At 42.6% G+C, this 23,714-nt stretch overlaps 1 protein-coding gene across 17 annotated transcripts in view; it reads left to right on the top strand.

Annotated features, from left to right (window-relative positions):
* MYBPC1 (myosin binding protein C1) overlaps positions 1-23,714 on the top strand; it is a 323,873-nt gene that overhangs the window by 65,234 nt on the left and 234,925 nt on the right. For 15 of the 17 annotated variants that reach the window (XM_078675161.1, XM_078675152.1, XM_078675144.1 and 12 more), the window contains 2 exons: positions 18,361-18,378; positions 20,235-20,276. In XM_078675161.1, the coding sequence (XP_078531287.1) occupies positions 18,361-18,378; positions 20,235-20,276 (60 nt within the window). The remainder of the gene's footprint in view (positions 1-18,360; positions 18,379-20,234; positions 20,277-23,714) is intronic. The other 2 variants (XM_078675170.1, XM_078675197.1) reach the window with 1 other exon arrangement.

The following is a 23,714-nucleotide window of genomic DNA, read 5'->3' as shown; positions in this document are numbered from 1 at the left end:
TGACACGGTCAAACATGAGAACTTGCTGGAGCTGCTAGGCACTAGAATGGGTCTATCGGGAACTGTTCTCAAATGGTTTTCGTCCTTCCTACACAACCGGTCTCAGAAGTTCAAGATCGACAATGTGCTATCTTCACCTGTGCCTGTAGATCTAGGTGTTCCACAAGGATCCTCCCTCTCCCCCACATTGTTCAACCTCGTCATGGAACCGCTCGCCACCTTGCGCCAAGCTTCCAATGTCCAATTCCATATGTACGCCGACGACACACAACTTTACCTAAAGCTTCAATCCCCGGAAGATATCAAACATTTGAATTCCACGCTTATTAACACTCAATCTTGGCTGGCCGATAATCACCTCAAACTAAATGCTCTGAAAACTGAGTTCCTACTCATCTCACCCCCGGCGAAAATTTCCACCACCCAAACATGGCTCAATAACTTAACAGCACTCAATGTCCAACCTACCATCGTGGACTCAGCGAAATCCCTAGGCATCACACTTGACGCCAAGCTCAACATGCAGCAGCACGTCAGCAAAGCCACAAAAGCAGCTAATTTCCAAATCAACACACTGAGGAAAATTAAACCATTCCTCCCTGCTGAAGACTTCCAAACTGCTGTACAAGCGTTAGTCATCCCTCGAATAGACTACGGAATTGTGGCCCTCAGCGGACTCCCGCTATCCACAACAGCACCCTTAAGAGCCTCCCTGAACGCTGCCGCGAGACTCATTACTGGCTCAAGAAAACATTCGCATATATCCCCAGACTTAAAGTCCCTAAAATGGCTGCCTTTTGAAGCCAGAATACAGCTAAAAATTGCAGTTATGACACATGCGGCCGTGCATCACAATGCACCCAACTACCTCGCTCAAAAGTTGTCTATATCAGGAGGTTCGAGATCCAATAGAAGTTCAAAAAATCTACTCCTGAAACCTCGTAGATTCCGGAAAGAGAAAACATACAAGCGCTCCTTCTCAGGAATGGCACCCAGGATCTGGAATGCGCTCCCTCCTGAAACCAGGCGTATCTCCTCCACTGCACTCTTCAAGAAAGAGGTGAAAACCATCCTTCTGGCCAAGATCTCCTGAACCTTATAGGTGCTGGATCAGAGACCCAGCATTGCTTTGTATCACTGCTCACCTTGTCCTTTGGCACTATACTTCTACTTGATGGGGACACTACTACGCTACTTTCGTACTACTCACCAATATATGATACACGTTGGCTCACTGATTCACTCTCCCGATGCCCCCACTCAGTGCTCTCTCTATACTAAAACATTGGTATAAGCCTTCCACACACCCAAGGTGTACCTGAACTCCTCTGTAGTGGGATCAATGACTTGTGCCGTCTTATATTACTTGTTTACCTGATTGTATATTGATATGTTTTATGTATGTTATTATTATCCTATCACGTTAGTAACTACTATACTGCTCCCATTACCTCTGTTCATTCCTACTGCCCCTACCCTGTCTTTGTGAAGCGCTCTGATATCTGTAAGGATCTTGTTCGCGCTATATAAAACTTTGAATAAATAAATAAATAAATAAACACGGACATGCCCACACATATTGCAGCCATGTTGAAAAGTTGTTGGCACTTGCCCGACACTTCCATGCACCATCCACATACCAACACATACATCATCAATCTTTAAATTGTGACAGGGAGGAAGACCCCTCCCCAGGCACATAGGGACACCTTCGAGAGCTTCAGTCTGAGTCTGAATGTCATGGGAACAAAAGGAAGATGTTAAATTAAATCAGTACATGTTTGTGGGACAGATCTGTTTCCTTACTGTAATGTTCTTTTCTCTTATGAGAAAAATGAAGTAAAAACAATGAAAGATGTTATCCCCATCTGGGGAAATGATATAGGAATAAAGGGAGGGTGAATAGCACACTTGGGAAGTTTGATGCAGCCACCTTCCCGTGGATAGAAGAAGCTACAGCTCTGCCCAAATATTAATGGTTTTATAGAAGTGGACTGGGGAGAAGGTGTAACTTTGAGGGACACTGAGTGGGTTTAAGAGTACCACTACCCAAATAAGTAACTTTCTACCACTAGAAGTTAAGGAACGTCTGGGCCACTTTAGCATCTGACATAACTCTGTCCTCGCTGATCATGTTTTCTTGGACCCCTGTATCTGCACAGTTTGGATTCCCCGGTCAATCTGAGTCACACCACGCAAACACAAGTAAGACGCAGAAACTCTTGTGCGCACCCTTTCCTTCCAAATATGTTTAACATTGGTACATGTTAAAACCTTAGGACAGTTATATATATGCTTCTTCAAACGAGGTTAGGTGACTCGTATATCCTTTCATTCTTAACTCAAATTGTGCAATGTTGATATGCTGAACTTTTTAGGCAACGCATTTTTCAGCACCTGCCTGCTTCTAGTGTTGGGCACAGTGCTCGGCACAGAACTTCCAAATACACACTTACATGGTTTTGCGATGGATGGTACTTCTAGGACAGTTTTAAGACTTAAAGGCCAGGTTATCTTAGAGTGGCTTCTAATCACAGCTGGCAGGAGATAAAGCTGAACTGGAGGCCGATGGGCGTGACTGAGACTGCCGACAGTGAGAGGGCTAACCCCTGACTCGTGGATTAGAACGCAGCTGTCATGGCCGTTCCTTGCTCGAATGCCTGAGGACGGGGCGTTCCCACTTAGACAACACCGTGTGACTAAATCCAAGCCTCGCAAAATGATTTTCGCCAGAATTGGGCACCGAGCTGGACTCGCTGGCTCTTCTTTCCATTGTAAGATGGGCTCCTGTTTTAGCTTACGAGCCTTGGAATGGGAGATGCGCAATAAACATCTCATTAAATTATAGCCTCGTCGCCACTGGTATCATCTGTCAGTGCTACGAGTAAAGGTATAATGTGTTCGTTTGATTACTTGTTCTTAACAAAATACCGAGCCGTGCACTGGGTCATAATATTCCGAGCTGAAAGATAGGTCAACGTAATAATAGTGGCTGCACTTATATAGCGCGAAATACTCCTTCCAGGCCTTCTAGGGATGTTGCCACGTTTTTGACAGGAATATTTCAAGTCAGTAGACTTGATCCTCATTTTTTTATATTTCACAATTTTTTATTAACCGCATGCGTGCGGCGGCTTTTCCCGCTGTATGCGGCGTTTTTTTTAAACGCGCGTTACATGACGAGCTCAGCTCGTCATCAGCGTGTGAGCGGCACAACTCATGACGAGCTGAGCTCGTCATGAGCGGGGAAGGGGTTAAACAGATGTTTATATACATACAGTACAGTTTCCGTGTCTCATTTCAGTACATCGAGGGTAATACAGCGTGGTGTCCAGCAGTGATATCGCACCTATGCGCAGGGCTGTGTGGTACAAACGATTAGACAATTCCGTCTCCTCATTCGCGGATTTTTGTGTAGAAATGAAGAAAAGAGAGAGAGAGAAAGAAACCCTGGGGGGGATGGGGTTGGCGATTATGGGTGAGGTAGTTCGCTGGTTCCCGCTTTTGGAGCCTGGGGGCTTACGGGGGTTTGAGGGTGATCAAATGCTCATCCAGTGCATTCCACATTCCCCCCCCCGGAGTGGTGGCATGGTGAGTGGTGTAAGGCTCTGTTGTCTGCTCCTCTTAAGAAGGTGATCCAGTTTAGCTAGCCTTTGAAGGTGGCTTTCCTGGTGTCCTTCCAGTTCGTGAGGATAATTTTCACTTCTGTTGTTAGGAGGAGCTCTATCAGGTCCCTGTCGTCATTCGCTTTGGGGCTTGGGGCTATTGCTGACGCAGTGATTTCTTTGATGCTGCCTTGCAGTGGTTGGCCCGTCACGTCAGTTATAAATTGCCTGATTTTGCTCCAGAACACTCTGACTTTGGAGCAATGTAGGATTAGGTGTTCTAGGTCACCTTTCTCCTTGTGGCAGTTCCAGCATCTGTCATCTTCCCTGATACCGGCAGCGGCAAGGCGAGCTGGAGTCCAGAACACCCTGTGCAGCAGCCAGTATTTCATCTGGGCTAGCTGTGAGGTTATCTTATTTCTAGTTGCGGATTGCCATATGGTTGACTTCTCCCTTTCCGTGAGGCCTCTACCCATGTCTCTTTCCAGGGGTTCAAGGGCTTTACTGTTCAATCTTGATGGTATGCAGACAAAATATCGAAATTTTAATATCGACATACACTAATATCGAAGTTTTAATATCAAAGGGACAAAATATAGAAGGTAAGTAATATCGATATATTTAATATCGATATTAGTAATATCGAAGTTTAAAATATTGATGTAAGTAATATCGATGTTAATAATTTCGATGTTACTAATATCGATTTATTAAATATTTTTGTGTATATTATTATGTATTTATTATGTTTTTAATTAAATTTTATGTAATTTAATTAAATTTTGTATTTTAGTACTGTAGCGGGTTGTGGGTTTATAGGGGAATAGGGTGGGAAGTAATTTAATTATGTTAAATTAATTATTAATTAGTAGGAATTATAAATTAATATTCATTAATTGGTAATTATTTTTAATTAATTGGTAATTAATTCTAATTAATTGATTAATTGATAATTATGTTCTGTAGCGGGTTGTGGGTTTAGAGGGGAATAGGGTGGGAAGTAATTTAATTATGTTAAATTAATTATTAATTAGTAGGAATTATAAATTAATATTTATTAATTGGTAATTATTTTTAATTAATTGGTAATTAATTTTGATTAATTAATTAATTGATAATTATGTTCTGTAGTGGTTGTGGGTTTATAGGGGAATAGGGTGGGAAGTAATTTACTTATGTTAAATTAATTAGTAATTAGTAGGAATTATAAATTAATGTTTAATAATTGATAATCATTTTAAATTAATTGGTAATTAATTTTAATTAATTGATTAATTGATAATTATGTTCTGTAGTGGGTTGTCGGTTTATAGGGGAATAGGGTCAAAAGTAATTTAAATGTAATTAAGTAATGTTCTTTAATTGTTTTGTTAATTATCTAATTGTTAATTAATTATGAATTGTTAATTAAATATTATTAAATGGTATTTTTATTAATTTTTTAAATTACATATATTTTGCTCATCATGTTTTTAATAATTATGTATTGGTATTTGTAAATGGTTTATATCTATTTAATAGTTAATATTTTTATTATTTAAAATAAAACATTTATTTATAAGTATGTTATTTTTACTCCTACGCTATCCAACATTTTCCCTACTGTTGCACTCTCTGGAGTGGGAATAGTAATTTATACCCCTACGCTATCCAACACTTTCCCTACTGTTGCACTCTCTGGAGTTGGAATAGTAATTTATACCCCTACGCTATCCAACACTTTCCCTACTGTTGCACTCTCTGGATTGGGAATAGTAATTTATACCCCTACGCTATCCAACACTTTCCCTAATGTTGCTCTCTCTGGAGTGGGAATAGTAATTGTTACCCCTATGCTATCCAACACTTTCCCTACTGTTGCACTCTCTGGAGTGGGAATAGTAATTTTTATCCCTACGCTATCCAACACTTTCCCTACTGTTGCACTCTATGGAGTGGGAATAGTAATTTTTACCCCTACGCTATCCAACACTTTCTCTACTGTTGCACTCTCTGGAGTTGGAATAGTAATTATTACCCCTACGCTATCCAACACTTTCCCTACTGTTGCACTCTTTGGAGTGGGAATAGTAATTTTTACCCCTACGCTATCCAACACTTTCCCTACTGTTGCACTCTCTGGAGTGGGAATAGTAATTTTTACCCCTACGCTATCCAACACTTTCACTACTGTTGCGCTCTTTGGAGTTGTAATAGTAATTGTTACCCCTAAGCTATCCAACACTTTCCCTACTGTTGCACTCTCTGGAGTGGGAATAGTAATTGTTACCCCTACGCTATCCAACACTTTCCCTACTGTTACACTCTTTGGAGTGGGGATAGTATTTTTACCCCTACGCTATCCAACACTTTCTCTACTGTTGCACTCTCTAGAGTTGGAATAGTAATTATTACCCCAACGCTATCCAACACTTTCCCTACTGTTGCACTCTCTGGAGTGGGAATAGTCCTTTTTACTAGTTTTACATTGTTATTAATTGATATTTATATTATTATTTTATGTATATAAATTTATTTGTAATTTATTATATTTTCATTTATTTATAATTTATTAAAATAATTATTTTAGAGTTAATATTAATTAAGTATATACTATGTATTATATTTTTATTATTATTATTTTTTATGACATTATTTGTTAATTTTAAATATTATAATATATTTTTAACTATGTTTATTATATTTATAAGTATTATTTTGTTAATATTACATTTTTTTAAATAAAAAAACGGATATTTTGTAAAAAACGATATTTTTGACATCGATGTATTTTTTCGATACTTTTGTACTTACCTTGTTAGAGATAGCATCCCGATATTATTGTCATCGATATTTTTGATATTTTTGTTGCGATATTTTGGTACCTCGATATTTTCGTAGTCGATATTTTGTTATAGATTCGTCTTGATGTGTTGGAGCTGAGTAGCTTGTAGAGGTGGGCTGTTTGGTGTCCTAGCTTGTTTAGGTTTGACATGTACTCTAGGATGGATGGGGGGGTTCTGCTGAGGTTTGCTCTGGTAATGTCAGAAGTTGACCTACCGGGAAGGCTCAATGAATTGGCGCTAGTACCGGACAATTACAGTGATCTGAACTCCATAAGTCTGAATCACCAAGGTTCGGTATTAGCAACGTCTATTTACAGTCGCCAGAAGCAGCAGAAGGGCTGAATGTAGCATTATGTAAATGCATGATAATATTATTGGGATTAGATACTGTGATTTGTAATAAGAGCTCGTTCTATGGGTATTTAGTAAATGACAGCGCCAGTTGTAGGAATCAGCCCCTATAAGCATCATTAAACGAGGATGTGGGGAGGCTGGAACCACGGAAGTTTGCCATCATTGGCAAAAAATATAAATTGAGCTGGTCCTGGCACAACTTTCCTAAAGTCCTAATCTGTTGTAGAATCATTACTGTGCTTGACTATTCCCCAGGCTCACCCCTTAGTATTGAATCAGAGTTGGAAGGTGTTGTAGTTTAAAGATGGCCAGGTGTCGACCGGATGTAGGTTCCAAGATGGTACTTTATTAAGTTTCAGTTACAATTCAAGTAGATGGTAAATACGATGGTAAGTAGATATGTTGTAGCTGTAATCTAGCCTCACCAGAAGCAGCCTCCCTGCTGCTCAGCCTGCAGTCTTCAACTGACACAAGCCAGATCTCCAAGCAATCCATGCATTCATGACATCATCCCACATGCTACACTCAACCAGGCTGGACAGTGGGAGAGGTGTCAATGAAAGAAAGAAGGTGAGAAATCACATTACAACTGAAGGCTGAACAGATTCCAATTCAGTAACATTCTTTGAGCTGCTCTAGTCAGAAGACCCTTGCTGGGATGTTGCAGACCACGGCAGAAGCGGTGATATGCTCCTATTGGCAGATAATTAATACATCTACATCATATAAATCGTAAATACCCTAGCTGTTGTTCTAGAGCATACGTCACCCATTCATCAAGGACTTTGTGGCCTGACTGGGGTGCCACTGGAAACTCTCCCCATGGTCTGTGTCGGGGTTGACTGGCTTTGAAGTTCTGCACAGGACATAGAGCACAACAGCTATGGTTTCCTATATGGTGCTGCGCTCGGTGAACCTCGCCTCAACACTAGAGGATGCAGCTTCAGCTCAGTGTCTCCCAATGGGATGGGCGTGGCTTTAGGATGCCTGCAAGAGCCCTGCAGATGGAAACGGATAGGGAAGTGAGACAAGCAGGTCTCGCCTTTAGAAAGAGAGTGCAAATACCTGTTTGTAAAGGGAGGCCAGAAAATATAAGTCAACCAAATGAGTGACAATTAGGCCAACCAACGACAATCAACGAGCAGGGTCGAAATCCATTGCTTTTTGACCTGGACGGTCAGGTTTCAGCTGCAGTCCTGGGGACACGATCTACCATTACTACCATTACCATTACCATTACCATTACGCCCCCCCCCCACCTCCTTTCTACAGTCATTTATTTGTACAGTAGCATGTGCGCACAATAGGGACATTTACAGATTTCATACTCCTGTGTTTTGCTTCTTTCTGTTAGTATTGGTGATTTGTTTAGCTTTTTGAATATTGCTCTATTTTTTATATTTTTTATATGGCCTGTATGTAGAGCTATTCTGGTTCAAAGGATTTTATGTAATTTGTAATGAGTGCTCTGAAACAAAAGACAAAATAAACTATAATTATCGCTGAAGAAAATGTCACATGTGATGTTGTCACAGATAGTACAAACAATTTTCCCTTGGATTAGATACTCTTCAGAGTCGACACTTGCAACCTCCCATTAATGTTTTAAGTGTTTGTTATTGAGGCAAGGCCACGGCATGAACTAGGTCTATGCCAGAAATATTAGGCAGACTGAAGCGATTGTGAGATTTGTGAACAGGAAGTCATATGTGTGTTGCTTGTTGAAAACTGATTCCGAAAGCCTGGCAAAGTTTGTAGATTACTTGTCATCCGAAGAAACAACCAGCACAGCATCTGAAGGAAAGCTGTGCCTTGTCTTTTTCTCACTCAAACCACTGTGTCACTATGTAACTACTGCAGCTGCTAGAAGTCTCGTAGGCACCTCGTGCCGATATAGAAAGAACATGCAATCTGTAACAACCCGAGTCCAGAGGGACCCGGAACCTGGCCCGGAAGCAAACCCACACAATGTATCACTCTCTGGCAAGGCATGGCTAGAGGGCTTAAATAAATGGGCCGCGGTCGCTCCTGACTTCCGGCTCACACTGCGAATGTGAGTGGCGTGTGTCTTTACTTGCGGCTACTGTGAGGCCTGCTAGAAGCGTCCATAGGTACCCGGCAACACTGGTGACGAGGGTGGTGGTTATTAAGCACTCCGTCTATCCTGCACGAACCCTGCGACGCTTGCCCTGCAGCCCGTTACTGGAGAAACGCTGAGCTACCGATGTCCCTACCTGGTGCATGCTGCCAAAGTGATTCACTGCTGCGGTGGACCCCACACACTGCCGGCTGCACTGCAAGGCCCGTGGAGGCTCGAGCTCCTGAAAAGCATGTCATCGAAGCCAGCTTGAGAAGGTCCCCACACACGCTGCCCTCAGTGTGCGCACACACGCGAGTCCCGCCCCCTGCAGACTGCAAGGCTCAGTGAGCCGAAAAAGACACTACGGCCTGCCCGGAACAACACCTGATCACACGTCTATCTGCGCTCCGGCCCAGGGCCCTCAGCTACACTAGAGTGCTGCTCTCTGTGTCAAGCACTGCCCAGCACAGCCTCCGCTATGATTTCCATGCACAGGACCCCCAGAATATGCTGGACTGGGACACAGAATGCAAACACAAGAGGAACCCACCTCAGAAGAGGAGAAAAAAAAGAAAGGAAAACAAAAGACAATAGACACACTTCACTAAGGTGGCAAGAACTGCTTTTGTAGTCTGGTCTGCCCTGTTCCCATGATGCACTGGGCCAGGGACAGACTAATTTGCATACAGCCAGGTTCTGAAACTGGGATGGTGCAATGAGCTAAAAAACGGTGTTGGATCTAGCCCTGATCTCTTGACTGGGTGAGAGTACTCTGCTTAATTCAGAGACTCTGTCCATCACCACCCCTTGTTGTAAATTATTAAGAACTGCAGGGGAGCACCCACAAAAGCACTACACCAAAGTGTGCTCTCACGTGAAAACAGGACTATATAAGGCAGCATGACTGACGCAGCAGTACAGGCAGCCCCACCACCACAACAGGTACAACCAGGGCTACAGGCTGGCCACCAGGGTATCAAACTTAACACACAGCACACCCAGATTTTTAACGCATTACCACCCTATAGCAAACTGATAGACCCGCCTACAGCGTCTCCAAGGTGGAAAGTATGGGTCAGCTGTGTAGACAACAATTTCTCCACGACACGGGAGACAGACGACACCGTGGAACGGTCCCTACTACGGCATTTTGTGGGCGAGGAGATAAACAAATTATTTGCGCACCTACCTAACATCGGCGCCGCAAATGACTGCAATGCTGCTGTAAGGGCTCTCAAAGCACACTTCGACCCTCAGTTGAATCCCGATTACAAGAGATTCAAACTACGACGAGAACGGCAAAGAGAAGGAGAATCCATGGACACATTCCATGCAGGCCTAAGGGAGCTAGCCAGCACATACGTAGCCGACGATCAGAATAATGAGGTGAGAGCACAAGTCATACAGGGATGCCACAATAAGACCCTTCGAACCCTCATCCTCCATCAGCCCGGAATCTAGCTGGAGGAAATCCTCATCATGGCAAGACACATGAATTGTCAGATGCAAGAGCAACAGAAATAGATATGGCCATCACCCAACAGCCAGAAAAGTCCACAACCATCGAAAGAGAACTTACCGACGCACTCCGGATACCAAATAAAGAAAACCGAGGACGATGAACAGCAAAGAGCCCAGCCGGGTCACAATGCGAATACTGCAGAAGGGAGGAACACCCGCAGGAAGAATGCCCAGCTGAAGGGCGGATATGCTGAAAATGTGGCACCCAACCATTTCGCTGTCGCGTGCAGAGGTGGTCCGAGGAACAGTGGAGCAAGCGGAAGGAGACCACCCTCGAAGGCAGTAAGACAACTGGCCCTTGAAGAACCCGAAAATATGATGACAGCAAAGACCATGTCACAGCAACGGTATCTAGAAGACTCGTTCACAGATGAAGAAGGTGAATGCTACCTCATCTCTTTCGCCAGTGACCTAAAATGGAGGAGACACCCACAACCCACTGCACTGAGCAATAAAGGGGCATCCGTGAACGTCATGGGGAGTCAACAGTACAAACAACTCCAGCCAGACTCCTGCTGACCCATTCACATGTCAAGATCCTAACCTATGGAAACCAAGCGCCACTGTCCCTGAAAGGCAAGATCACCATACCAGTAAGATCAGAAGGTCAAAAGATCACAACAACGTTTCACATAGTAGACAGAGAAGCCGACAATCTAGTAGGAAGCCACACAGCCGAAGATCTACGCCTCATCACATTTGCCCGAGCCGTCAAGGCTTTGCAGACAGAAGACATCCTGGAGCTTTTCCCCCAGCTGTTCAGAGGTCTAGTGAGCATGAAGAGGCTGCCCGCCAAACTACACATACACAGGGCTGTGAAGTCAATAGCACTGCGTCACAGTCTCATACCGTTTCACCTACGATCACTAGTAGAACAGGAACTCCACTGTTTCTCCGCTTATTGAAATTCGATTTTTCCGTCCTGCATTGCTGACACTTGTAATAAAGTGCATACCAATGGAAGTAAGGTTGAAGCAGGAGGTCTTTATTAAATAACCTCATCCAACATCCAACAGGAATAACTGACAAAGCTGGAACCTTCCCAAGGTTCACATGAGGAACATTCCACTGACTTGGTTCCATGCTGGAGCACTCCCCATGGAACCAAGTCACATCATCACACTCCTTCCCCTTTACATTTCACAAGATCAAACTTAAAAATGAAAGGATAAAATGACAATAACCAAGTGGAATCATAACACAAAGCTATAACATACTTTTGCTGACTTTCAACCCACATCTCCCTTTCTATTATAATGATACAATTGGACATTTCTTACAAAGTGAATGTTGTAATACATAATCATTCAGATAAGCGGGAGCTCTAGTAACTCTGCTAGAGTCATTAACTCTTGTAACAGAATTTGAAATTTTCTTTCCATAAGAAACAGATGGCAACAAAACGTCACTTGAAACACTAATAGGCACATGTGCAACCCTATTTAGATTCCAAATTCGTCCATCATCTGTTTTCACTGCATTTTTGAACATTTTAACAATTTCCTTTACATCAGTAAACTTAGACCACCTCTTTCAACCAACAGGAACTCTAATTTTTACCATGTCACCAATTTTAAAATTAGGAACCAAAACATTTTTCTTCCCATCATAGTAAATTTTCCTTTTCCTTTGTAACTGGACGTCTTTGTTTCTCCATTGTCCAATGCTGTTATCTTTTAAACCTTTGTCCAGATCCATCCAACCTGGACACAAATTAGTATTTGAAGATCTTCCCCTAAACAATTCAAAAGGTGTCTTCCCCGTTGTGAAATGAGGAGTGTAGAGATAAGCAGAAACTCTATTCTGCAATTCCACCCTCCAATCTATTGAATTAACTCTAGCTAACTGAATTCCCTCTTTCAAAGTTTTGTTTAACCTTTCCAAGTAACCATTAGATTCAGGATGATATAACAAAATCTTTTTGTGAACAATACCATATTTTGTCAAATAATTTTCAAACTCAACTGAACAAAATTGAGGCCCATTATCCGAAAGTAAAGACTTTGGAAAACTTTCTCTTTTAAATAATGAGTCTAGAAAAGTTATCACACAACGAGAGGTAACACCTCGCACCGCACTAACTTCCACCCAACGAGAATATAAGTCCATCAACACCAACAAATAAGAAGTACTCTGCTCACCATGCAATGGACCGACAATATCTATTGCAACTTCTTCCCACGGACACAACGGTAAAACTCTGCACACCATCGGCGAACACCTCGGTTTGAGTACTTTGTCACTTACACAGCACGCCACACAGTCGCGAACAGCCCTTTCCACCATCAAATCAAGACCTGGCCACCAAAAAGTCTGTCTGATTCGCTCCTTTGTTTTTGAAATACCCAAATGACCAACATGAGCCATTTTGATAATATTGTTTCCCAAACTCACTGGAGGAATTAATCTAGTGCCTCTTGCTAAAATCCCATCCTCGTCACTAGTGTAATAAAGTGCATACCAATGGAAGTAAGGTTGAAGCAGGAGGTCTTTATTAAATAACCTCATCCAACATCCAACAGTAATAACTGACAAAGCTGGAACCTTCCCAAGGTTCACATGAGGAACATTCCACTGACTTGGTTCCATGCTGGAACACTCCCCATGGAACCAAGTCACATCATCACAACACTCACCAACAATAAACATTCCAGAATGTTCCTTTGTTTGATGTTAGCTTGTGTCACGTGTGCTTTGAGACATACTGTGGCATCACACACTTAATGGCACCTCTAACATCTTGGTATCCCCTGCAAGGCCACAAAGAGCACACATGTAGCATCCTTGCCTGTCTGTGTGTGCATGGAGTTTTCACAAACCTTTATGGGTCTACCAGTCAAGTACTCCCTGATGCACAATCACTTCGCAGGACACATCACATCCATGTAGAGACTCTGCATAAAAAAGGACAAATCAGAAGATATTTGCTGGGGAGCAGGAAAGATTATGAGTCACAGACCACATTTTGGGGGTTGAATATTGTAACCACCTTCTCTAAAACAGGCCCTTATAAAAGATATCACTAGTCCTGAAATTGAGCTTATTAAATCTGTTTACTGTGTCATACTGTACTTAAGTTCCAACCCATTACCATCTTGTGGGATACGTCTTGATTCCCGACAATTGGGACATTTGGAGAGACACGTTTTCAAAATGAATGACTCCATTATCTAAATTGAATGAAATAGTCTTAAAACTTCAAACATAAATGGTAGACGACAGTATTCACTTAAGATACCTAAGTAAGTAACCGACTGCTGCTGACGAGGGCCTGTGTGACCGTTCCTCTTGTTTCGGTGGGGCTCCAACTGTAGATCTTGCAGAGCATGCGGAGGGTAGTAAAGCAGGAGGAAGAGATGGAGTTGACTTGCTTGGTCATGGAGAGGTTTGAGTCGAGGATGAACCCTAGGTTGCATGCGTGGTCGGTGGGTGTAGGTGCTGCTCCCAGTGCGGTCGACCACCAGGAGTCGTCCTACGCCGAGGGAGTGGAGTCGAGGATGAGGACTTCCGTCTTGTCTGAGTTCAGCTTCAGGCAGCTGAACTTCATCCACTCGGTGACGGCTTTCATTCCTTCGTGAAGGTTGGTTTTGGCGGTGAGGGGGTCCTTGGTGAGGGAAAGGATCAGCTGGGTGTCATCGGCGTAGGAGATGATGTTGAGGTTGTGCAGTCGGGCAACGTGAGTGAGTGTTGCCATGTAGATGTTGAACAATGTCGGGCTGAGGGATGATCCTTGGAGTACGCTGCAGATGATCTTGGTGGCTTTGGATCGGAAAGGGGGAGGCGGACGCTCTGGGTTCTGCCGGAGAGGAAGGAGGTGGTCCAGTCTGGTGCTTTGTCTCGGATCCCGGCATTGTGGAGGCGTGTGCGTAGGGTGTGGTGGCAGACAGTGTCGAAGGCAGCTGACATGTCCAGTAGGATGAGAGCAGCGGTTTTGGCATTGTCCAGTAGGATCCTGATGTCATCAGTGGCAGCGATGAGGGCAGTTTCGGTGCTGTGGTTGCTGCGGAACCCGGACTGGGACGGATCCGAGATGCTGTTCTCCTCGAGGTAGCGGGTCAGTTGTCTGTTGATGGTCTTCTCGATGACCTTCGCTGGGAACGGGAGCTGGGAGATGCGTCGGAAGTTCTTGAGGTCCTTGGGATCCGCCATGGGTTTTTTGAGTAGGGCGTTGATCTCGGCGCGCTTCCAGCTTTCCTGGAAGGTCGTGGTCTCGAAGGAGGACCTAAAGAAAATATCACACAATCTACTTGAGCTATTTCCAATTGCATGCAAATATTGGAGGGGACTTAGAAAGAAAGAGTCACGATACAGGTAGCAAGTACTATTTAAAAAAACACTTTGGCAGGACACCAAACACGTTGGGCTATTCGCAGTGGCATAACACAGGCCTCTGCATCCCCCAAGCTCCAGGGGGGAGCTCCCGATTTACTCCGGAGGGAGACCCTCACCGTACCTTGCGGGGGGGTGGCTCAAGTTTCGTTACGCCAGTGGCCATTCGCTAGAGTGGGAAGACACCACCATTAAACTTAATATCTATACTTGACTTTACCATTTTACCTAAATATGCTAGAAATAATTGCTGAATTATAAAACTAGACATGGGCCACATTACAGGGACATTTCTCTGGGAAGGTACACCATTCATCCCAGTTTAGTGGACTGCCACAAAAGTGTGCAACTAGGAGACATGTGGGACTTAGTCACAAAGGTAAAAATCCACGTGTATATTTGCTCACATGTATTCGGTGTCATGGGAAGATTCTGAAATGAGAAATGAATTTAAAGGACGAGGCAAGAATTTCCTCTTAGATGCAGATTTTTACTAAATTGAATTATGCCACAGTTATGTATAGCACACACTTGGACCCTTGACTTCAGAGTGCTGTACACTGTAAAAAGAGCAAAACATATCAATTACACGTTAAACGAGCATTTGCAATGCAATAGGTCTCACATTTACGCGAGTTTGAGCTATTGACATTGCAAATAACAATGCCTTTTGTTTATAAATAAAAGGCATTGTCGTTTACAATGCCTATAGCTTAAACTTGCGTAAATGCAAGACCTATTGCATTGCAAATGCTTTTTTTTTTCAAAATGTCCCTCTTTCAAAATGTTGCATCTACCCTTGGTGCATTTCTAAAAACTCCTTAAACCAGATCAGATCTATTGCACGGAGGACCAACCCCAATGATTAAAGTGCTTCTACCCTGCTTGTGGCGCTGAATGGAATGCTGACTTGAGCTGTGGACCCAGAACACTCTAGTTCCAATCTCGGCGTTCCCACCTAAAGGGAATTATCCTGGGCAAAACCTTCTGTCTTCCTTCTCCCCGTTTACATCGCTTCCAAAAGGCAATCAATGTGTGTGTCCAAACACCACATGTCGGGGCGGTGGAGGGGGAAGGGGGTGTTTGGTGCTGGCGGCTGTGTGGCGTTTTATAGCACTTTGTACATGTTCCGGTACAAGGCGGGAGGGGACTTTCGGCCCAGGGTGCATAAACCTAGCTACAGAGGCACAGACCCATATATACCCAAATAGCAAACTGCTGTAAAACTTCTCTCATTCTAATGCCTTTGTTTTATGGGCACCGATAATAGCATTTTTGTTGCTTGTCATTATATCACAAGACGCTGTAGAAAAAGAGAAAGTAAAGTGGTTTCCTGCCGCTACTATTCCCCATGTGAGGTACTAGATTTCATGTAATGGTATCTGGCCTGCTTGTTAACACAGCATGTGCAATCCCCCCCTGCTTTTTCAGATCCAAGCACCATCTCGGTGGGAAAGGTCAGGTATTAAATTCTCCCCAGGGTGTTTGCGTTGTGTGCTGTGGAAATTAGCGTTTTATTATAAATCATAAATTAAAAAATAGGCTTTATTGTTAGCAAAAGACGACGGCTCCATGTGCTTCAACCAACTGAAATAACAAAACCTAGCGCTCATCAAAAATGAGCACGCCTGATATTAGGCACTATATTTAAAGAAAAAGGCTCAGGCTTTTAAAGCCAGTAGAGAGTAAACCCATTCCAATCATTAAAACATAGCTCGCCGGCCCCCCACTCAAGAGAGTAGGACGTGCTACTGTGTAAATAAACGTGAACAGCAGCAAACTGGATGGGTTCGACTAGAATAGGAACAGGTTTTACATTACATTACAGTGCACTCTCTTTAACTGTATCTTCTCGACAGTGACACAGTAATAATCTAAGTAGTGTGGTAGCCATCGTTTGTGTGCATTTCATTAGCGCGTGCACACTTGCCTCACGCACACCCAGTGTCCGCAGCGGTCGCGCGAATTACAAAAAAAAGTGCGTACCCAGTAATTAAAGGACACCGTGTAACGCCGCAAGTAAACAATCCAGTCCGGATGGGCCATCCGAGAAAGAGATAAGGCAGTAACAAAGAAGCCTCATTTTGAATCACAAGCCAGCGTTTAGCATAAACAATTATGCCAGCCAATCAAAATGATGGGCGGGGCTTCAACTCCACTTCTAAAATCTCCTGTTAAACAATATGCCTTGCAGAGCGGGCAGCGCATGCACGCTGCAACGCTAGGCGAGACCTAAAAAGGAAGGTATTGCAGGAAGGATATAACATTGTGGGTAGGGTATGCTACTAAACAAAACAATCTCTGTGTCCCCTCTCTCCTTGACAACAAAGTGGTATGTAATAACTAGAATTAATAGAAACAAATTAGCAGTGTAATTGGAAATTGTACGTATGTACTTCTCATGCTGTTAATAAAAATCTTTTAAAAAAAGAAAAGTAATTGGAAATTGTTTCCAAGTATTCTTCCTTTAGTTGAGGGTGCAGCATTGATCACTACGAAATTTCTATCATTCAACTTTTTCCAATTTCAAACGCTTCTTTTTTCCATGCTTGCTTAAATGAATCAACCATTATTACATTTATGAACATGCTGTCTAGTGGAAGGATGTCATGAATTTTCCATGTTTGCTATTTTATTAACCTTTTAATAAGCCTAATTACATATAAATGTGTGTTCAATACCGCAATGTATTATGCAGTCCAAAGGATATAAACCTATTTTGATTTGACTTCTTTTGGGTGCCTAATGACTTATATAATATTGCGTTTCCTCCGCAAACGTCCAAAAATTGACCTTTTTTCAGAATTTGTGTCTTGAATTTTGACAGTTTGCCCTGAATGTATCACTCATTGCCCTAAAGTTGCATCTATGCTAGGTGCTCACTCAACTCCACACGTTAGATAAGACACCGCACAGACTTTCCAATGTCACCTCACTGTCACCTGCCTTTGCAGAGGGGCTGGAAAGAATGTAACCCTTTGATAAACAAAATGTGAGAATTTCAATGCAATTTAATTTCCACACAAGCCACAAAACCAACCACAGTTTCAGAGGAGCATCGACATTTGAATTCAAGGATCTGTGAGTTCACATTTTATCCTCTATATCAAATAATGGACAAAGCACAGCATAACGGGTGGCCCATAATACAATTCCAGAAGTTTGTCAACAGATATTGAGTCTGACGCACATTTCTTGCCAGAATGTTTTCTGTCCTACCTCCACCTTCCACTCATGTTCCCCTCTCCTTGATTTTCAGTGCACTGTACTGACGTTTTAGTAGCCTTTTGCCCATAATTTACAGATTGTTTACACACACAAATAAAAACTGCAGTTTGTCCAGGTCATTTTATAAAAGCAAGAGTTCACTTCCTTTAAATCTTACCTGCATCACTTTCTGTCAGAAAACAGAAAGTCCTTCATCTGACTCTCTTGCCTCCTACCGGATATCAATAGTTACCTCACATGGGTTGCCCTTCCTCAGATACTCTGGGTATTATGTTTACTTTAGAAGAAAGCCTTACAAAATTTCAAATCTTGCATCTGAAAAGACATAGCATATTTGGAGTAACCTAGACAAATTGTACAACATTTAAAAAATCTCATTCTTTTACAATAACTTTCTTTTTTATTTTTTACTTTGCAGGAATTGAACTTTCTCCAGGTTAGTACCATGCTTGTCTGTTATGTCATTTTCTTAGTGGGCGTAACTGCTCTTCTTAAAAACGTGTTAATTCGCCACCGGGTAGTAGTGGAAAATTTGCTACAATATTGGTTCATAAGACACCAATCTAAAATATTTTACATTTCCAAGAATTGTATAGCGATATAAAACCTGTATGTTTTGCATTGCCACATGTGCACACATGCACTTTTCAGGGGTGCACCAGGGTGTCCTTTGGACACCCTGGCACCCTTGAAATACCTCCCGGTATTACCGATTCGGTAATACCGAATTGCTAATACTGAATGTCTTCACATTCATTCCTATGGGCCTCCAAGCCCATAGAAATGAATGGGTAGGTATTCCTTATTACTGAATCTCAATTACCGATTTGGTAATAAGGACTTAAGGATTCCGTATTTTTTACCGAATCTTTACCTACATAGGAAATACCGTTTTCTTAATAGCGAATCGGTAAAATTTGCTATTAAGAAATCGGTATTTCTCATTTACCTACATCTGGCCCCAGGTCCCTTAGATGATTAGGGGCCTGTTTATGAGTGTGTGGCGTTGGGAGGTGGCTGCCACGCCACCACCCTGCTCCCACACAGCCAAACCTCACCACCTCCCCCGCCAGATTATGAGTTACCTCTTTGTCTGGCGGGTGGTCCTTTGGCGCTCCCACATCGGTGCCTATTAAAAAGGCACCACATTGGGAGCGCCAAAGCCCATTCCTGTACTGAATGGACTTTGCATTCAATGCCGTGCAGGAAAAGGTGTGCATGCATACATGAGACACACCATGTGCCCCCCTGCATGCACCCTCATGTGCAGAGGATCCCTCTTACTTTCCTGACTGCCACACTTTTCATGGCAGGATTACCGCCATGAAAAGTGTGGAGGTCATGAAAGTCCTAATATGCTTGGCTGTGCCACAGGGGATCCCCAGTGGTTGTGGATTGTCCCAGGGTGGTCCAACCGCCAAAGTTGTAATGCGGCGTGATTATAACTATTCAAATGTTTAATTCTGGTAATCATTGCAAAGTTTCTGTTAACCTGCACTGCAGGGCCTGTGTCCTTGTGCAGAGGTCACTAGGTATAGGGTCTCTTCTTACTGTCCACTTGGGATTAATTATGGGGATATCAATGGGCAATGCACTTGTTAAATTACTCTTGATCAATAAACGCCATAAAAAGTTTCAAGAACATACTTAATTTGGCATATTTGTATTTTGGAAAGTTTCATGTAGAACCATTGATTGGGCCCAAAGTTGGTATTGATCCAAAAATACTCTTCATATGGCTAATCAAAGTTGTTGTTTGTACTAGAACCAACTGGTACTAAGGACAGGTGTCCATGTCCCTAGAATGAATTTGAAAACGGTGTTTTGGCACCCCTCCTATAACTTTTTATTTCCTTGACCACACTGTGTTATGCTTGCCAGATTCAAGTAGATTCATCATATGGGGCAAAAGTGATCAAGTTATTATCCTAACAAAATTATTACCTTTCGTTATTAAATTACATGCTGTTGTGAAGGCAATTGTGGTGATTACAGTGAGATAAGGTGCAAGATTGCATAGTTAGTAGTTCAAAAATTCATCGGCAGAGTAATGTATGTAAAGATCCTTAATTATTAATTTCTACTACTTCATTACACAGCAGAGGTTTAATACTCCATGGGTACATACAATTAGACCTATTACCCCTACAGCAGTAGTCTAAACAACAAGTTATTGCTAATGTGAAAGAACCTTGGTCTCCAATGCTTTCTTTTCTGTGCGGTGTTTGGTTGCCTTTGCCAATGGTATTCTCAGCTCACATATACCCTCTCAACACTGTACTTCCCACACAGAGCAACACAAAGATACACAAGATGGGCCTGAGGTGGCCAAAGGTGAGTGAGCCTCCACTGCTGCCTGCAGTAGCTGGAAGTAAAAAGAGCATCACGAAAGCTGTGCTGATTGACACCTGTGCCCGGCTGTGTGCTCTTTCTACATTATGGTTTCCTTCTGATATGCTATGGTGTCTGTAGGAACCTGCATTGGCCATCTAAGTAGTCTAGCTTGAAGCTTATTGGCTGTCAGTTTTGTCTGCATGACCGCAAAGCTTGAGGAAATATGCTTTGCCATATTTTATATCAAAATGTGGATGCGATGATTATGTAGAATGGTAGGATTGGTAACAGAAATCTGTGAATGCGATAGCTGCTAAGACTAGCTCATTAGCGTTAGGGTGGGAGAGTATATGCATGAAATGCAACGCTAACTTCAAGGGATGCTGGGTCAGCAAAATCAGGGTATGTTCGATCCTTCAAATGAGTAAAAATATCAAATCAGCCCGCATGATATACAAACCTTACCGTGAAATTGATCCTAACTTTCTAAAAAAAAAATCTGAAATGTTTTTCCTATCCATAGTCTAAGGCGTGGGTATAAACACATTTTTCAAATCTAAGTGCTTGAAATGGGATGATGTAGAGCCTTTCGTTTCCAAGTGGCAATAAGATAATTAACTCCCTGTAGTAATTCACAATGAACCTTGTTTGAGCAGATTCAGAAAATCCCTTAAAAACCTTCTTTTTTCCACTTGAGCCGATACTTTGCTGTTATAAAATTCACCGTTAGACAGCTAACTTTTTTTTATCCTGCCAAGAGGGGGGTACATTTTTTCTCTAAATATATCCATGATAATAACACCTAGAGATGTTTAGTTTTATAAACTTGTGAACACAACTCAAGTAAGATGAGCAAGGGTTTGAACATGTCAACATACAGGGAGCCCCTTGAACTGTTATCTAAAGAGACACACCCCTCTCTGCTCAACCTCTAAACAAGTCCTTCGTAGGCAGGAGATCAATCAATGAACACTTCATCCCTTTCCATACAGTAATCGGTACTAGCTTTGATTATCACTAAGGAGGCTCTCTCGAAAAGGTGTGTCAATGGCCAATCCAAACTGAGTACCAAATCCTAACCCTATTTCAGAACAGGTTCTTCCCCAAAGTGCTGGCATGGGCTTAACTAAACATCATTCCTGTACACACATCAGATAGGGGGTGGTGCTTTGATTTAACATACAAACATGTTCAAAACACATACTTTACACACCTTGTAGCTGTGAAATTTCATACACGTGTGCACCATATTACTTCACCTCTACTGCAAAATAGGTTACATGTCAAGCTTGATGCAAACCCGATGGACAGCTGTACATATCGACGTTAACCTACACATTCAGAAACTTTCTACCTCAGATAATTATTCTAGGCTGAAAAGTGGCACAGAATTAGATGAGATAGATATTGGGGTGCAGGTAATCATTGTAGAATTTATATTTTTGTTGATGGAGGTGAATAACATTTTGTGATCTATTGATGCACGGCAGCATGCCAATGCCACACTGTACATGGCTCATGCACATTTCCGTTTAGAACTTTTAGAAAAGTTGCTTCAGTGGCATGTGCACTGACCAGAATGCCGCGACATGCAGACTGCACAGAATGATACCGCTCACGTATCATTTTAGGACAAAGTCTGCCTGTATGCAGAGGCTTCAGGCGCGGTCTTTTGTCTGATGACCTGCGTTCTTCTCTCATTTAAAGGGACATCATCAACGCTCAATCCCCTTTCACGGTTTATATGAATTTTTAAAATGATCATATCCATTTGGAGAGATGCAGTGCCAATTTCTATAAAAAATTAAATCTTTCTGGGCCTCATTTATGGCACTGATGGAGTATTCACTCTCAAGCGATGTAAAATAAATTATCACTCGTCCTTGCCCCATGGTTATGTGATCTCATCAGTACATGATGTTGTAATAAATTAAAATTTAGGAGAAAATTGGTCAGTATTAAAGGGGTGATCCACACCCTTCTGAATGAAAACATAAATCTAAATATTCGTTGAAATGTCCCTTTAAATCTGGTGCAAAATAAGTTACATCACGCAGGAATGATTGAAACTTGCAGAGATGGAACTTACAGTGCTTGGGAACTCGTGACCAGGAAACAAGCATTTTGCATTGGTCTAGATATGAAATTTATTCTCTGTCAAGTAACCTCAAAAATAGCTGGGGTTTGGTGACGCAATTCCAACTATTTCTCAAAAGTGTGAAATGCTGACCTATTTCTCTTCTGATTCGAACCGGGTTTTGTGAAGAACAGAAAGAAATGTCTCAGTTTGAAAATGTTACAGTTCTCAGTGAACAGAGCGTGATTTGTGAGGTTTAAAATAAAGGCTTCATACGGTACGTTGCTTATAAAAAAAATATCCATTGCTTGACGAAGGAATTCAAATGGTTCCAAACCTTTGTTCTTGTGAATATGACATGGTTGTGTTGGTTACCATCAACAGGCAAACCAAGATACAAAATGCAAGTCCTACTGGCCAACATACTTTTAGAGTGTTGTCTGTGTGTCAGCAGTTCATTGCCATAAATCCAAAGTGTCCCCGGGTAACCCAGTATGCCGTAATATTGCTGTTGAAATATCGACCTGCTACAATAATGCTTCCACAAAATCTACAATTAGTCAAGGTAAGTATATATAGGTAAGTAAAGATTTCCTAGTCTTAATAGACATTTACTTGACATGAGTGGGTGTAGTTGGCTTTGGTATATTCCTCCCAGACAGCCCACAATAGACAAATTAGATGTGCCTGGGTGGGCCATCTCACTCAGGATGGGAGGGCGGAGCTTCCCCACTTACAAGTCAATAGGGTGTGCCCTGCCTTCACACAAAGAACTTCCCACTAGCCGTTTGTGCCTGCAGACAGACTGGTACCAGGGCAGGGAGGCAGAAAATTCCAAGCACTTTTGAAAGAGGAATCTCTAGAAACTTCTTCTACTTCAAAGGAAGCACCAAGCATAAAAATGTGACTCTCAGACTCACTCTTCAGGTCACTTCTGGATCTGTGGAAGACTCAGAAGAAGGAGTGCTCTGCTGCCCAGCTGCCGTGCTGCCTGGATAAGAAGGGCTGGACCTGCACCTGGGGCCCAGGGCCACCAGAGTGATCCAAGGGCTATATGGATGGCCTCATGATCAGAGCCTCATGGACAGAAAAGGCTCCAACCATCTTGAACCCTACACCTAGAATGTGCCTGTTCTGAGTCCTAATCCGCCTCCCCCCAAAGTAGTGCCGCCCCAGTCCTGGGCCCTTGGCATTGCGGATAAAAGTGCTCTGCCAGCCCAGCTGTGGTCCCCATCAGAACTGAAGCAGCCCAGCGCATCAGAACCGATGCAGCACAACGCATCTAGATGCTTCTCAGAACTGTTGCTGCATGATGCAGTGCCCCACATCAAAGTAAAAAGGTAAAATGTTCTGTGGGCCTA

This window comes from Lissotriton helveticus, chromosome 1_1 (genome assembly GCF_964261635.1).
Source record: "Lissotriton helveticus chromosome 1_1, aLisHel1.1, whole genome shotgun sequence".
Lineage (NCBI taxonomy): Eukaryota > Metazoa > Chordata > Amphibia > Caudata > Salamandridae > Lissotriton > Lissotriton helveticus.
The sequence above is the reverse complement of the archived record's forward strand: the minus strand, read 5'-3'. Positions and strand labels throughout refer to the sequence as shown.